General features: G+C 42.4%; 1 protein-coding gene across 4 annotated transcripts in view; it reads left to right on the forward strand.

Moving 5' to 3' along the window:
- The first annotated feature begins 15,154 nt into the window (after positions 1-15,154).
- The window catches only part of GATB (glutamyl-tRNA amidotransferase subunit B), a 45,529-nt gene continuing 43,796 nt past the window's right edge, over positions 15,155-16,887 (forward strand). For 3 of the 4 annotated variants that reach the window (XR_008332199.1, XR_008332198.1, XM_053403135.1), the window contains exon 1: positions 15,156-15,355. Coding sequence is in view for 2 of the 4 variants with exons in the window: in XM_053403135.1 (XP_053259110.1) it covers positions 15,204-15,355 (152 nt within the window). In the remaining 2 variants the exon portion in view is untranslated. Of the gene's footprint in view, positions 15,356-16,887 lie in introns of all 4 variants that reach the window. The other variant, XM_053403137.1, reaches the window with a different exon arrangement.

Below are 16,887 nucleotides of genomic sequence, written 5' to 3' on the forward strand. Positions count from 1 at the left end.
TCCCACATACAAGATTGTATCTAATGCATAACAATGCATAAGTATCTGTTGCTTAACCATGCAGGCTGCATCAATTGCAAAAAGGCAATTGAGAGACCTGAGTTTGTTGTAATTTGGTTTATTATATTTGATGTATTCAAGATACTGGAGCAACAATGCAATTAAACATTCAGCTCCTCTTGAGGTGTGGTGTGACATTACCTCAAATTTGTCAATTTCTCTATGCATGAGAAACATTGTTCCCTGGGTTTGACCTTTTTTGTAATTTAATTTAGTACAGCCTAGGAATTGTTTGGCTTAGGGTCCTATTTATTACAGGTTTCAGAATAACTGGGAGGTATAAACTTCCTACCTCTTATGTGTTCTTTTAGAGAAATGCTTACTGCTAAAGTTTTCCTTTTAACCAAGTTATTTCCCTCTCAACAATGAAACTAAGCAGGGATGGATGCTGGCGGGAGCATCTTCTAGTTCACACAGTAGCCTTTTAAATCAAGAATTATTACTGCTGGGATTATTAGGTACCAAGTGTATCATGATACTTGGAGTATTCATAATATTCTGCACTTTCTTCTCTCAATTAACAGATAAAGCACAGCCAGAACAGACTGCTTTGGGAGGTAGTGGGCTCTCCATCACCAGAGGTATTTAAGCAGAGACTGGACCATCATCTGCCACGGATGCTGTGGTTGAATCCTGAAGTACAGTTCCTGCATTGGCCAGGAGACTGGACAAGAGAACCTCACTCAACTCCTGTGATAAGTAGTGTAATGGCAAATTCAGAAGTGCGGGACTCTTTTACAGCCATGTCTGCTCACTGCCATTCTCTCTTCTAAGATTATGCAACCTTCTAAGGTTATACAAAGGGACGCAGGTGGCGCTGTGGGTTAAACCACAGAGCCTAGGACTTGCCGATCAGAAGGTTGGCGGTTCGAATCCCCGCAACAGGGTGAGCTCCCATTGCTCGGTCCCTGCTCCTGCCCACCTAGCAGTTCGAAAGCACGTCAAAGTGCAAGTAGATAAATAGGTACCGCTCCAGCGGGAAGGTAAACGGCATTTCCATGCGCTGCTCTGGTTCGCCAGAAGCGGCTTAGTCATGCTGGCCACATGACTTGGAAGCTGTACGCCGGCTCCCTTGGCCAATAAAACGAGATGAGCGCCGCAACCCCAGAGTCAGCCACGACTGGACCTAATGGTCAGGGGTCCCTTTACAATAATACAATAATACTAGAATTATTCAAAAATAGTGATGAAAGATGCATAGCAATGGTCAAAGTGCTGCCTTTCAGCTGGACCAACTGTTTTCTGTGAGTGTACATGGGCAAATGATTTTGGAGTGCTCCAGTATTTTCTTCCAGAGTTACTTAAGTTGTATTTTCCTTGAAGCTTTATTGTATGAGACAGAACTTGCACACCATTCTTGTGTGTTTTCGGCCTTCCTAAATGCTGAGCTTTAGAACATGCAGAACAGCTCCTTGGTGTTCTTCCCACATGTACCTTCTCCAGAGTGATCCAAGGAGCCAGTCCTCAGTGGCTGATTCACCTCCTTTCACTCTGATTGGCTCCAATCAGCACAAAGGGTAGAAAATGTCTTCTCTGTGGCTAAAAAGCCCCCCCTTTCATGCTCTATGACCCTGGAGTCAGGGACCCTACTACAGAAATAGGAATGGTTATGATACTGACATGGTGGTATTATTTATTAAATTTATATCCTGCCCTTCCACCCAAAGGGGCCCAGAGTGGCAAAAAACAACAACAACAGTTTAAACATAAATATTAAGGAGAGCACTGAGGACTCGTGACTGCTGTATGGCATGAGAAGAGGAGATGTGATCTTAGAGGGATTCATTTAGCCCGCATGCCAGAAGACTTTCCAGGCCTGCTCTTTCAGGATAGCAGGCACCACCCTATCTCACAACGAAGTGTTTCCCAGAGCCTGAACTCTACTAGTCGCACCACCTTGCCTGGCTTTCACCAGCCAAGATCCGCAGGGATCAAGAAGGCATGTGGTCAGCCCAAAGCCACAAGTCTTCTCTCCTCCTACGACAGGGCCAGCCCTGCCTAAGAGCCAGCATCGTATCTCTCTTTGCCTTCATGCATCTTTGTTCCACCCAAGCTCAGCAAAAACAACTGAACAGCTATCTGACGAGACCTTTTAACTCACAACTCTTGTTGCTTCAGAAGATTAAAAGCAATCTGCTGTGTGGGGAGCTCAGCAATGGCTGCTCCGAACCACACAGCACTAAAGCTCTGGAGTATCATTTTCTTTTATAATGTAACCTCATTAAATTGCTGGTAACCTATAAATAATCCTGCATTTTACAGAAATCCCGCTATGAAAAACAGTGCCCTGCTGGAATTTAACACTTGAGACTATTTTTAAAATGTGTTTGATTAAAAAATTAATTTTAGACTAACATTATAATGGCCTTAATACAAGCTTTATATTGTTCAACACCATTCTTGATCGGTTCCTCTCACTGAAGCTTCTCATATGATTTGAGTGTCAATGTTAATTGAAAAATGTGGCTAATCATTAATGTTGTGGCATTCAGACAAATCACTTTGATGTGTGCGTCACAGATCAGAGAATTCCGCACCCCTTTAAACAATCTTCTTTGTATCTATTTTTGCTTTTGGTGGATTTGCCAGCTGGAATCTTAAAACTGCCAATGAATCTGTGGAACTGAAGCATCACACGAGGAAAGGGATACCTTTATGAGCAACTTCTGTGTCTGATGTAACTTTTACATCGTAAGTGAATTCTCACGGTGAACCACAACAGTACAACGCATTGGCTTTAGAAACAATAAATGAACAATATCTAAGCTGTGCTTGAATAATGGCTCTTTGCGTGCCCTCTGAATTTGGAGTCATGGTAATTAAGTTCTCAATCTGGACCCATGTTATGTGAAACTATACACAGAGGAAACTTGATAGCTCTGACCTTACATATGCAGTCATAGATAGTCTGAAACAAGAGTTGTAACAAGAGGTGATGCTCTTAACTTTGGAAATATTAGATCTTTGCCACAAAGCCTGTTCCAAAATAATGTTTTGTATCCACAGAATAATTTCTGTGGATGCACAATATACCGACTTTCCACTAGAACATGTTATCTGTGCAACCAGAATCAGATTATTAAAATCAAAAGATTTTGACAAAACACAAATGTCTGAGCTCTAAAACAGCAAGAAATCCATGCCCATTTTTAAAAATAGTTAAATCCTCTAAAATCAAGGGCATCCATAAAATCTGTTAGTTACAAACTCACATATGAACTATTGATGCTTACCTATAACAACTTAAAAACACAACTTTTTCAAAAAACAGACCTGTTATTGCTGAGCAGTACCACAATGCATAGCTGAGCTATGAAATTCACTCCCAGAGGGACTGATGATCACCAACTTGAATGGCCTTCAGGGGAGGCTGTTCTATTAGGGCAAACAGGGCACTGCCCCGCCAACCTCAGTTTCAGGCAACTCTCCCCCATTACATACAACCAACCCTTGGAGTGGCCCTGGCTATCACCTTCCTCCACCTTAGTCTCAGTTTTGCCCTTGTGTAGAACTCAGCAGGGAGGAGGATAACGCCAGGACTAGAATTAGTTTTCTCCATTTTTTCATTGGTTCTGGCTCCACCTATTGTTGGCCTCCCTGGTCCTCATGGGCATCAGTCACCGCTGCTGATCTTGTAGTAGACAGCTGGTCTAAACTGGAATGTACAACCTCATTTAGTCTGTTTTTGAGCAGGGTTTAACCACTGATATTCTAGCCCTGTTAAAGTCAACTAATTAAAAGCCATATGACTGAATTAAACACTTCATCTTAAGGAGTCAGGTGTCCTTTAATCATTACCCCTTAGCCATTAGTTCTTGCAAACACAATTTAGGTAGTATGCTGTGTATCATACATTGAATTTTAATTCAACAGTTTAAAATACATATGTGAACTCTCACCTTAACTGGTATGCTACCTGTTCAGACCAAACTAACACCATAGAAGTATACTAAGGTAGATGAATGTGATTTTCTTCTGAAGTCCTTGCAGTTCTGCAGCACCAATGATGTCCACATTTCAGCACCAAAATATATTTGTAGGTACAGTTTACCTTTTAATATTTTCGTTCTTGGGAAAACTTTGATTCCAAGACTTATGCAAACCATTTGGTAGTTAGGGTTTTTTTTATCTATTTCATAGATTGTAAGTTATTCTCTCAACCACTAGTTTCAGAAAATATTGTTTCCAGGTAACAATAAGATTTAGTCTACACTTGATTTAGTCTACAAAGCCCCTCAGAGCTCAAAAAGGACATACTGTGTTGAGTATACTTCTACAGGGTTTTGCAGTTAGTGATCTTTAACTCATCAGGTAGGTTTCTTAAGTCTGCTTCTGAATATAAATGCTTGTTTTGTCATCATTCATTGACAGCAGTTTGTAAAGTCCTTTTGGGTTTAAGATAACATAGTATAAGTATGTATAGTATTGGCAACAGAAACAAAGGACTGGTTGGATTCTGTAACTAACTTAAAATAAAAAATTACAAAGAAAAGGTGCCCAAATACACCACTGTTTCAGGCTGTCATCATAACTGAACAATGGTATCACAATATTTGATATCATGGCCAAGTCTATGATCTGAATTTACTCTGCAGAGTTTGTACTGATTCAACCATTAGCTTCAGATCTGCAAAGGCAGGATAGAGATGTCATTACTCTGCCTTGAGCATTTTGCAAATTAAATGTTCTAAAATGAGAATTGTTAATTGTGGAGCATCCTGACCTAAATTTACCTGGATGTTAGCAAAATAATAAAATGGTTATTTGCACCCCTATTTTCCCAGTCTGTATCATTTAAAAAACGCATTAAAGTTGCATTAACTGATGGGGCAATAGCTGCAAGGTTAGTTTGGGTTCCCTTTCATACAGATTAGATTAATAATTTGAGAATTCCAACCCCTTAAGAATACAGTCACCAGAACTAATGGAAGCAAAAAGCTTAGGAAATTGCCTTGTTAAGGGGGGGGGGGATTTTCTTAGTGTCACTATATGCTAGAGATGGCTGGGATTCAAAGATATTAAAGTTCTCACTAATACCTAGGTTAGCACTTAGCTAATTAACAAACATTTTTCTCAACTGCAGTTTGGAAGATTGGGCACTGAACAGCAACCAAGCCTACTGTTGATTACCTAAAATGGATTTCAGAAGGATGTAGGGGGGTTGGAAATATGCTGCATTTAGTAGCCCAGGTAAGAAGCACTTACAGAATTGTTCATCAAGCCTGTATCTCCCTTCCCTATTGCAGCCCCATTGCAAACCTTCCCTTCTCCCCTCTTATTCGAATAGGGTTCCCACCTGCAGAAATCCAGCAATTTACCATGACCCTCCCGGGAAATCCATGCCAATCATTCGAAGTGCATTCAACGCACATTTAAAGCACACGCCTTCCTCCAAAGAATCTTCCATTTCCCTCTCGCATATTTACAGTTGCCAGCATCCTGATCAAACTACACTTCCCAGGATTCTGTGGGGGAAGTCATGTGCTTTAAGTGTATGGCACAGATCTGCCCTGAAACAGAGCAATGAGGAACGCTTCATTTGTTAAGCTTCTATATATGATTGTTGTCCCGACGTGTCTCTGTGACTGGGTATTTTTAAGGAATGCAAGAGCAGGCACTGTGAGATAAAGAAAACTTGCTTAGATTAACGTTCTCCTAGTGAGCCCACAATGGCTCCTTGTCTTAATCTCTTCCTTGCTTCTGTTGGTTTGCGGCATTTTTTGTGTATTTTGTGCCGCATAATTTGATGGGTAATATACTTTTATTAGATTTTTGAATGAGCAATTGAGCTTGAATATTTTTATGATCAGTGATATTACTTGGATTAAATAGAAACAAAATCAGTAGCAAGCAACAACCCAATAAATAATAGACTTTTGCTTCTTGCTATTCAGATTGTTGTACTTTAATAACATATTGGCCAAGAAGGGCCTCTCTTAAAAGGTATGCATTCCTCCCTGACTGTCGCGGGTTCCTGTTTGTGTTTACAGAAAATTAGGTGGCCCATGGAGTCGCTCTCTGCTTATAATTGGGCTATGCTGTATTCCTGGAAAAAAATGTTTTTTCAGTTTAGAGCCATAAAGTGCACATCATGACGCTGAACTTTTGTTTGTTATTGGTATTGGGCTGGATATGGAGAAAAAGCTGAAACTATCCAGAAAATATGAAGGCACTATTGGAGGGGGGATTCTGTAGATACAAGTGCATTTGGCCTATTTCAGACAAGGTTGCATTTTCCCTAAAGGATCAGGTAGGCAGCTTGGCAGCGCATCTGAATTCCAAGTGTCTCCTAGATACCCAGATAGTGGCAATGCCCAGGAACACTTTTCAGCAGCTAGAGCTGGTTCACCCCTCTCATTCCTTCCTAGCCAAATTGGACCTTGCTACAGTCACTCAGGGAAGCGGGTGGCACTGTGGTCTAAACCACTGAGCCTAGGGCTTGCCAATCAGAAGGTCAGCGGTTCAAATCCCCGCGACGGGGTGAGACCCTGTTGCTCGGTTCCAGCTCCTGCCAACCTATAAGTTAGAAAGCATGTCAAAGTGCAAGCAGATAAATAGGTACTGCTCCAGTGGGAAGGTAAACGGCGTTTCCGTGCGCTGCTCTGGTTTCGCCAGAAGCGGCTTAGTCATGACCCAGAAAAGACTGTCTGTGGACAAACGTTGGCTCCCTCAGCCAGTAAAGCAAGATGAGCGTCGCAACCCGAGTCATTTGCAACTGGACTTAACTGTCAGGGGTCCTTTACCTTTTTTTTTAGAGTCACTCATGCACTTTTTACATGTACCTTTGGTGACTGTGACTCAGACTATAAACAAGGTAGCCAACATTGTGTCCTCTAGGTGTTATTGGACTCCAACTCCCATCAGCTCTAGCTAGCAAGTCCAACGGTGAGAAGTGATGGGAATTGTAGTCCAACAACATCTAGAGAAGAGGCTGACTACCATTTGTCTACAGCCTTGAGCAAGTCACTAACAGTGTGATAAGTCCTATACATGACTACTACTCAGAAATAAACCCCATTGAGTTGAATAGGATTTACTCCCAGGTGTGTAGAAACTGTGACTCAAGTTGATCTGAGATTTAAAGGTCAGCTGATATTTAAAGTGGCAACTTACAGCTGTTAAACCTCACTCATTGCATTTGTTTTGTTTTACATTGGGAAGACCAAAATTTTTGTTTGGTTGGTTGGTTTTTATTTTTGCTTCATGGAACAAACACATTACAACACACAAAAGTTCCTCCTGTGTACTCTCTTGGTGAGAAGTTTCAAATCAGGCTGTCAATTTTCTTGCTTGGCATGTACAAATCTAATACTGGGATCGAGGAAGGCTGTCAATTGAAAGGATAAAAAAAAGGGGCCATCTACATGATATCATCAGACAACCTCATATTTGTCTTTTCAGTCAAGCAAAGTTGGTTGCCATATTCTGAAGAGCCAATATTTGCCATGAGCAAAAGGCTATTACAGAAACCAGGAGACTGGCCTCATCTGCCTTTTTGTTGTTGCCTGCAATGTTTGACTTGGCTCTCCAATTGCATCACCAGGAGTGATCTGCTCTGCAAACAACCTTAGTGTCTCGCCCCCACTATCTCTGCTTGTCCTGGAATAATAAGTTGATGAGAAAGAGGTGGGGTGGGGGCAAAGTAAAGAAGATGGCAGGTAAGTGGTTCTGCTTTTTGGGACCAGAAATGGCAGGTACTGTAGTGCTGTTTTGGGAAACAGTTGTCTTTTTAACATTTTCCCAGTCTACAGTCTCATACATGTACTAATGATTAAAAGAATACAGACATAACAGTAGAATAATCTGGTACATTCTTTTCATTAATGTTGTCATTGCAATTAAAACAATTAATGGTTTTAATAAATACTAATCATCTAGGAGCTTGAAAACATCCCTTAATGTTTAAAAACAGTCCCCATTATTCTTCCTTAAAAGACACACACACACACACACACACACACACACACACATTTGGCTTTTAATATGATGGGATTTGTCCCAAAGCCATACTCTCCCTTTCAAAATCTAACAGAGGTCCAAGCCTATCTTTATCCCATATGCTGAAACAAAACACTCAGGAAGCATACCTTACACTCTGAATGCTACACACAGAACTCCCACAAAAAAGGATAAGTATGTGTGCTAAACATAGCTTTCAAGAAACATGACTTTAGAGGTTTCTCCCTAACACCATCAAGTGAAATTCAAGAAGGTCTTCTTTCATATGAATGAGACAGTATGGTTTAGACCATTACATTAAATAACAGAACTTTCGTCCTACATCAAATCCCAATTTACATCTTAGGCATTTTTTGTGAAATCCTAAACTGACCAGCTCAGATTCACTACAACATGCACTTTGTGCCCTGCCCAAGTAGTTATGCCTACAGTTTCCACATATTTCATAATAGTCCTCCTACAATATTTGAAACCGCCTGCTGTTCCTGGAAAGAACTCCAGTTATGTGCATCTTTGTCACCTAAAACTCCACGCTAATCCTATTTCACGATATATCCTCGTGTGACCCCCATCTTAAAGTTGACAACATTCCCTTTTATCCAGACATCTACAGCTATAACAGGAGTGTGCTCACTGAGTTTTTAGTTGGGTATTTAGTATCTCTGGGAATGATCCTAGCATTGAAAGGTTTACACATCTCCAGTTCTAAAATAGGATTTAAAGCTTTCTAACAGATGTTTAGTGGTATCTCCAACCACAACCCCCGCTAAACGCACACAGACAGTGATCAAATGCATTGGCCTAATTTGATAATTCATTAGCAGGACCAATTAGTACAATCAGCCAGGGCAGAAATTTGTAAGTAGATCTCTGTCCTCTCTGCCCCTTCTATTTCTAAGGCTTTCCTAAGACCAACAGCTGACAAGAATGCGGGCAATCTTAACTATTTGCTTTAGTACTGCTGCATTCCATTCACATTTTTCTCATAGCACATTATTCTTCAGGAGCACACTTAGAGAGGCTCCACCAGTCCCAAGATACTGCTCTCAGGAGTGAGGTGGTCTTCCCACTAATCTATGACTATAACACCACTCTAGTTGCAATTAATTACATTACAAATATTGATCCTTTGCTAGTCCAGTGTAATCTATGTATTTCTTTTACAAACATGCTGCTTTCTTCTTGAATTGCATGCTTGGAATGGTTTTTATGAATACACTCTGAATTTTCAAAATGGCACCCAAGCATCTAACATTCAGTTTTATGAAGTATACTGTACAATGGAGGAATCTCTCTCTCTCTTTCTCTCCTTCTCTCTCATTTGCCCTAACCCTAACACAAGGGAGGAACCTTGAGATGATGGCAACCAGTGGGTTCAAATCACAAGAAAGCAGATTTTGACTAAATATCAAGAAGAACTTTCTGACAGTCAGAGCTGTTTGACAGTGGAACGGACTTCCCTCGGAAAGTGGTGGACTCTCCTTCACTAGAGGTTTTCAAACAGAGGTTGGATGGCCATCTGTCAGGGATTCTTTAATTGTGATTCCTGCACTGCAGGAGGTTAGACTAGATGTTCCTTGGGATCTCTTCCAACACTACAGTTCTGTGACTTTATGAGGCGACTTTTTGGTATTTAGTATAGTTAGGGAAACAAGAGAAGAAATATAAATCACTTTTTAGAGGAACTAAAATTACATCTTGATGTTATTAAGTATCCTGAGAAGATGCTCTAAAAAAATAAATCCCCGCAACAGTAGAAACAATACTACCAAGCAAATCCCAGTTTAGCTCCAAATTTAATAATAATAATAATTTATTATTTATACCCCGCCCATCTGGCTGGGCCTCCCCAGCCACTCTGGGTGGCTTCCATAAAAACCAAAAATACAGTAAAATATCACACGTTAAAAACTTCCCTGAACAGGGCTGCCTTAAGATGTCTTCTGAATGTCAGGTAGTTGTTTATCGCTTTGACATCTGCTGGAAGGGCGTTCCACAGGGCGGGCGCCACTATCGAGAAGGCCCTCTGCCTGGTTCCCTGCAGCTTTGCTTCTCGCAATGAGGGAACCGCCAGAAGGCCCTCGGCGCTGGACCTCAGCGTCCGGGCAGAATGATGGGGGTGGAGACGCTCCTTCAGGTATACTGGACCAAGGCCGTTTAGGGCTTTAAAGGTCAGCACCAACACTTTGAATTGTGCTCGGAAACATATTGGGAGCCAATGTAGGTCTTTCAAGACCGGTGTTATATGGTCTCGGCGGCCGCCCCCAGTCACCAGTCCAGCTGCCGCATTCTGGATTAGTTGTAGTTTCCGGGTCACCTTCAAAGGTAGCCCCACGTAGAGCGCATTGCAGTAGTCCAAGCGGGAGATAACCAGAGCATGCACCACTCTGGCGAGACAGTCCGCAGGCAGATAGGGTCTCAGCCTACGAACCAGATGGAGCTGGTAAACAGCTGCCCTGGACACAGAATTGACCCGTGCCTCCAAGGACAGCTGTGAGTCCAAAATGACTCCCAGGCTGCGCACCTGGTCCTTCAGGGGCACAATTACCCCATTCAGGACCAGGGAATCCTCCACACCTGCCCGCCTCCTGTCCCCCAAAAACAGTACTTCTGTCTTGTCAGGATTCAACCTCAATCTGTTAGCCGCCATCCATCCTCCAACCGCCTCCAGACACTCACACAGGACCTTCACCGCCCTCACTGGTTCTGATTTAAAAGAGAGGTAGAGGTGGGTATCATCCGCATACTGATGAACACCCAGCCCAAACCTCCTGATGATCTCTCCCAGCGGCTGCATGTAAATGTTGAAAAGCATGGGGGAGAGGACAGAACCCTGAGGCACCCCACAAGTGAGAGCCCAGGGGTCTGAACACTCATCCCCCACCACCACTTTCTGAACACGGCCCAGGAGGAAGGAGCGGAACCACTGTATGACAGTGCCTCCAGCTCCCAGCCCCTCAAGACGGTCCAGAAGGATGTTATGGTCGATGGTATCAAACGCCGCTGAGAGATCCAGCAGAGCTAGGAAACAGCTCTCACCTTTGTCCCTAGCCCGCCGGAGATCATCAACCAGTGCGACCAAGGCAGTTTCAGTCCCATGATGAGGCCTGAATCCCGACTGGAAGGGATCCAAATGGTCCGCTTCTTCCAGGCGTGCCTGGAGTTGTTCGGCAACCGCTCGCTCAATCACCTTGCCCAAGAATGGAAGATTTGAGACTGGGCGATTTAAATTTAAAGTTATGTGGAAGCAGTAATTTGAAAAATACAGTTCATACATTTCCTAATGCCCAACACTTGGGAAGTCTATTATATATGTTAATGTATAAGGATTTATGCATGCAGAGAAAAGGACAAGAAAGGGTTAAGTTAAGTGAGCCGGCATTTGGCCTTAACTTGAAGTGTTTTAGGTATTGTGTTCTCCTTTAGTGGGTTGGATGTGTTACTCTGCCTTCTGTGTATATGAATGTTTTCAGCTTTTGTTTTAGTTTTATATTGGCTAGCTTTTTGTATTCTATTGTATAATCTGCTCTGGGTTTACTTTTCATTAAAAAGTGGCTATTAAGTACAATAAATTATAATAATTATTGTTATTAGAAAACGCTTTCCCAATGAGGAAAAGCCACCATAGGATTCAATGTAGATACACAGAATACAGCTAATACCAGTTCTTTTTTGGAAGGAACTGAACCAGCTGTGTCCTAGTTTGTTAGGTGCTTGACTAGTTCATCTCCCTGCAAATTCCATTGGCTTTAACTTATTTTCCCCCTATTTTGATTTTAAATTGTCATAAACCACCCTTAGTGGTGCATAGACACTAGGAGGGCAGAATAGAAACATTTTGTTGTTGTTTAGTCGTTTAGTCGTGTCCGACTCTTTGTGACCCCATGGACCAGAGCATGCCAGGCACTCCTATCTTCAGAAACATTTTACATAAATAAATAAAATAAATGCCTAACATTCCTCACCTCCTGACCTAAACTGACAGAAGACCCCCATACCTTGGTAAAGAAAGTCTCTGCTCCAGCTGGTAGACTTCATCCAGCAGTAGTTGAACCCTAAGTTATTTCCAATGTTGAAACAGATGCAGTAGATTACTGTTTGCCAACTTAGTCCCTGGTGGCTGGGACTGATGGGAGACGCAGACCAAACCAGCTGAGGATACATACTGGGCCTCTTTCGTGATGAACGCGCAAACACAGCCCTGACCTAGTAATTGCCCTGTCCCTATGCTGAATAACTGTGTGTTTGTGCGTATCTTGTACAACTGATTCACAACACAATGCAAAAGGCACATATTATCTGATGCAAAACTAACCCAGACACAAGAAAGAACAGGGCAAATACCATGTAGAATTTAGGAAATACATCTTTGATTTCTTCTGCATTCCCCAATAATATTCTACTGCAGAACCTCTGTGGTTGCAATGTAATATTAAACTTGAAAAGAAAGTGATAGTTTCCCATTCTATACCATTATGCTGCCTAAATTAAAATGAAGAACAATGGCTGCAGTACTATACACACTTACCCAAGTGTAAGTCCTATTGAACTTAGTGCAGCTTACCTCCAAGTAGAAATGCATAGGATTGCCCTGCATATTTATGAATGTGTTGGTTTTATTTGTATCTCCCTACACAATGCTAATTTCATGTTTACAATTGGCAAAGGATTTTTTTTATCAGAATAACATATTTTTACACTAATACTCAATCCTGTGATAAACTGGATGTGATGAGACCTGGATGCTGTATAGATGTCTCTGCTGTGCTGGACACAGAGCTTTTCACACAATAAAAAAAGCAAAAACCCAGAAACTCTAATAAACCTTTCAAGGCTCTGCAACAGCAGATGATATAAGATCCAAAATGGCCCTTTTTTTCCTTCCAGAAGTGTCACTGAGGGATTGCTTCCAAACCTTTTATTGCTGCTAGAACAGTTTGGTTCATCTTGCGCAGGATGAGAGAATTTCAGAAAACAAACAATCATCAACTTGAAGTCTGGATGGAACAGTTAAATGTAAACAAGTATCTGCTGCATTTAACTCCCAGTCTGGTAAGGAGCACCAGTAATTTATAGAGAATTATAAGCATTCATTTATCATTTCTATAGCACTTTTAATATGAAGAATGCTTTACAATCCATACCTTATGTCCCTCGCTTTCTACACGCCACGTTAATTTCATATACTTCATAATTATTTGCAGCCAAAAGCAGAAAACTTGGGCAATTATTCTATAGAGCACTGTGCCCTTTTCTAAAGGGGAAAAAAGTGTCCTACCCTGTTTTCTGCAGCTTTTTTATGGTTCGGGGAATGTAAAATATTGGCTGGGGCCTTGTGTACTCCACTGTCCTCTACTGGATAATATCACAGCTACTGACTCAAAGTGCCCATGACTCATCATCTTTTCAAGCAAGTGTCCTACAAAGATGACACAAACAGCATCTAGTGCACATTCAAGTGAAGCCTCAGGGGGCTGGGAATGTAGATCACAGGCCTGTTTGTTCTGTTCTTTATGCCATTTACCTGTTCAGCTGGCATCTGTGGTATATTCTTGCCCATTTGTTTGTACAATATTAAACTAGTGTCTATAACTGCCTTCGGTCCCAACTGTGAAACCGCAGCCCCATTTTGCCAAGTACATTCTAGACACTGATCCAGGTGCTAGCCAAAATCTTTACAATCAAGTCTAGTCTATATATGCTATACATGCCACAGAATTATTTGTGGGGCACCTGGAGGGGTATTTAGTGTGGGCTGTACCACCACTTAGGGCTGCAGGTAGAGTATGTCATTTCTTATTATTATCCTACATTTGATAACAACAAAAAGTTCATTGCAGGTAAAAAGCTAGCATATCAGGGAGCAAGGTTCTAACTGAGTTGTTCTAGTTTTCTTCTTACATTATTTGTTCACACAAGGGAGCATTACAAAATGCGATTTCCCATCTGTTGTCTGAAGTCACACAGTCCATGCAGACCTCCCACCTCATTCTGCTGCATATGTAGACCCAGCCTCATCCTGTTGTTTTGAATTGAGATAAGGTCCACAAGGTCTTTCGTTTGCATGTGGTCTTGGGGAAAAGAGTCTCAGGGTAGCAAATAGGCAATAAATGAGTCAAAAACGGCAATACAGCAATAGTATAATAAGCTGTGTAATATAATGAGAGTGTAATAGCTGTGTAACAGAGAGAGGAAACGCTGGCACAACTTGTACCTTACCTATTGAATGTCCATCTTTTCAAGGACATACAAGAGATCAAGCCTCAAGATATCCACTTACGGAAAAGAAACAGCGATTCACTCCCTTAGGGTAAATGACAGAGAGAATAATGTATTTCATTTATAGGAGCCTGCCTATTAAAGTATCCCAGCTGCTCCTATAATAAAACACCTACAAGTGACTGACAACATACCACAATGATTATGCACATATTTTTGTGATGGAAAAATGAAACAACGAAACACCATGAAACAATACCAGGCCAAACACTGATAAGATTTAAACAAAAATGAAATCGGCCCACAACAGCTATAAATAATCTTGAGCATATCACCATTTCAGCATGAAATTGTTTTGCTCACATTACAGGGAGATGCTCCCGTGCTAAAGAATAGAATTTCCAGATAAATTACTGAACTTTCCATTGCATAATTTTCTGTGCAAGCCGGACTCGTCTGGTGCATGCATCTTAAAAAGTATAATTTCCGTGCTTTCACGTTTACTGAGTACCTTGTAAGATTATATCTCACTTGAAAAATAAATGCAGTCAGATAAGGAGCAACGGACATAGGAAAGAGGATTCTGTACGTGAACTGGGTACAGAGAGAGAGAGGTGAACCAATGGAACAGGCAGACTACTCTACAGTATACTGTACTGCCCTAGGTTCCTTTTGATGCCAGACCACAGGCACCTAATTTTGCACCCCACCCGCCCACCTGCCACCAGAGGGAGTGTGAACCATCGGCCTATATCCACCGGCAGGAACGGCTGCAACAGATCAGCTCGCCCTCTCTCCGTACTACTCTCCCCATCGGACTTAGAAGGGATCCGTCGCGGTGCACCACGGGAAATGCTTTTTTGCTCCCTTCGTTTCCTCTAGTCCGTGCGCGGTCGGGACTGCATTTCCCAGGAGGCGCCGCAAGAGGAGGTGGGTCACCTGACGCCTCACAAACTCCGAGCAAAATGGCGGCGCCCGTGCTGCGGCGCTGCCGGGTTTGGCTCGGGGGTGGGCATCGCAGCGTCGGGAATGTCGCCGAACTGCGCGGCCCGGAGGGTCCGGTGGCCGCTAGCGCGCTCTGCCGGAGTGCGAAAGAGATGACAGAGAAGCAGAAACGGTACGACAGGGAGGAGTAGTAACCGGGCTGGGTAGAGGAAGGACTCCTGCCGCATATTCTCGCTTCCATCCCTTGCAATGTTTATTTGTGCTTCATGCAGTTCGTCTCCCTAGGGTGATATTCTGCGTTTTTGTCAGCCTCCCCCGTTCTATTTTTTTTCCCCCATTTCACGACGCAGAGCAATTTTTAATCTGACTGTCGCAAAGGTCTGGATAGGAGCGGTAGTAGAATAAGGTAACTAACAAACCGCAATCCCTGGCCTCCCCCCACCCACTGCTCCACACAAAAAAAGCTTGTTTCTCAAAGTTTAAAATAAAATGAAGGTTTATACAAATAGATTGAGGACCGTGTCAAAAAGTATACATTTCTTACCCATTTTTAAAAACCCAATACTATGGGTTTTTAAAAAGTGCAAGTGTTCCTTTTACCAGTGGCACAAGCTTGTGGAGGGCAAAATGTGCAGCACCTGGAATACAGGAGACGGTTCTTAACTCAATGGTAGAACATCTGCTTTGCATGCAGAAGGTATTGGCTTCAAGTCTCCAGGAAGGACTGGGAATACCCCATTAGAAACCCTAGAGGATGACTACCAATTAATGAAATTAGAACTGACCTAGATGGACTAATTGTCCGATTCAGTGTAAGGAAGCTTCCTATGTTCCAATGCATGCATCACAAAAAATAAATATACAGTATGTGCACATTGGATTATGATGTCTGCACATCTACACTGCCTTCTTTTCCTATAACTGCATAATAAACGGCATGTTTGGAACAGCCTTTAAATTGCAGTTTCAAGCACACATGAGAAACTGTTTCATTAAAATCAGCTTGCTGTGGTTTTTAAGCTACAGTATCTACAATACAACAAAGAGTCTTGTGGCATATTTAAAGATTAAAATATAGGCACCAGTTTTTTTGTGGACTAGAGTTTACTTCATCAGATGTGTCACCAGAGTATCATTCAGTCAATAAAGTCAACTCCAGTCCACAAAAGCTAATAAAACAATAAATTTGTTGGTCTTCAAAGTGCCATGAGAGTCTTAGCTGGTGTTGCAGTAGAAACCACAAGCATGGCTATCCCTCTGGAAATTACACTAAGACATCATGCCAAGATCATGGTGCTCTTTTACAGAAGGTACAATTTGGGATTCCCACCCCAACCTGTAACCCATGGGTAGGCAAACTAAGGCCCGGGCCCCAAATCCAGCCCAAGCGCCTTCTAAATCTGGCCCACAGACAGTCCGGGAATCAGCGTGTTTTTACATGAGTAGTATGTGTCCTTTTGGGACGCGGGTGGCGCTGTGGGTAAAAGCCTCAGCGCCTAGGGCTTGCCGATTGAAAGGTCGGCGGTTCGAATCCCCGTGGCGGGGTGCGCTCCCGCTGCTCGGTCCCAGTGCCTGCCAACCTAGCAGTTCGAAAGCACTCCCAGGTGCAAGTAGATAAAAAGGGACCGCTTACTGGTGGGAAGGTAAACGGCGTTTCCGTGTGCTGCGCTGGCTCGCCAGATGCAGCTTTGTCATGCTGGCCAC

Source organism: Podarcis raffonei, chromosome 9, assembly GCF_027172205.1.
Source record: "Podarcis raffonei isolate rPodRaf1 chromosome 9, rPodRaf1.pri, whole genome shotgun sequence".
Lineage (NCBI taxonomy): Eukaryota > Metazoa > Chordata > Lepidosauria > Squamata > Lacertidae > Podarcis > Podarcis raffonei.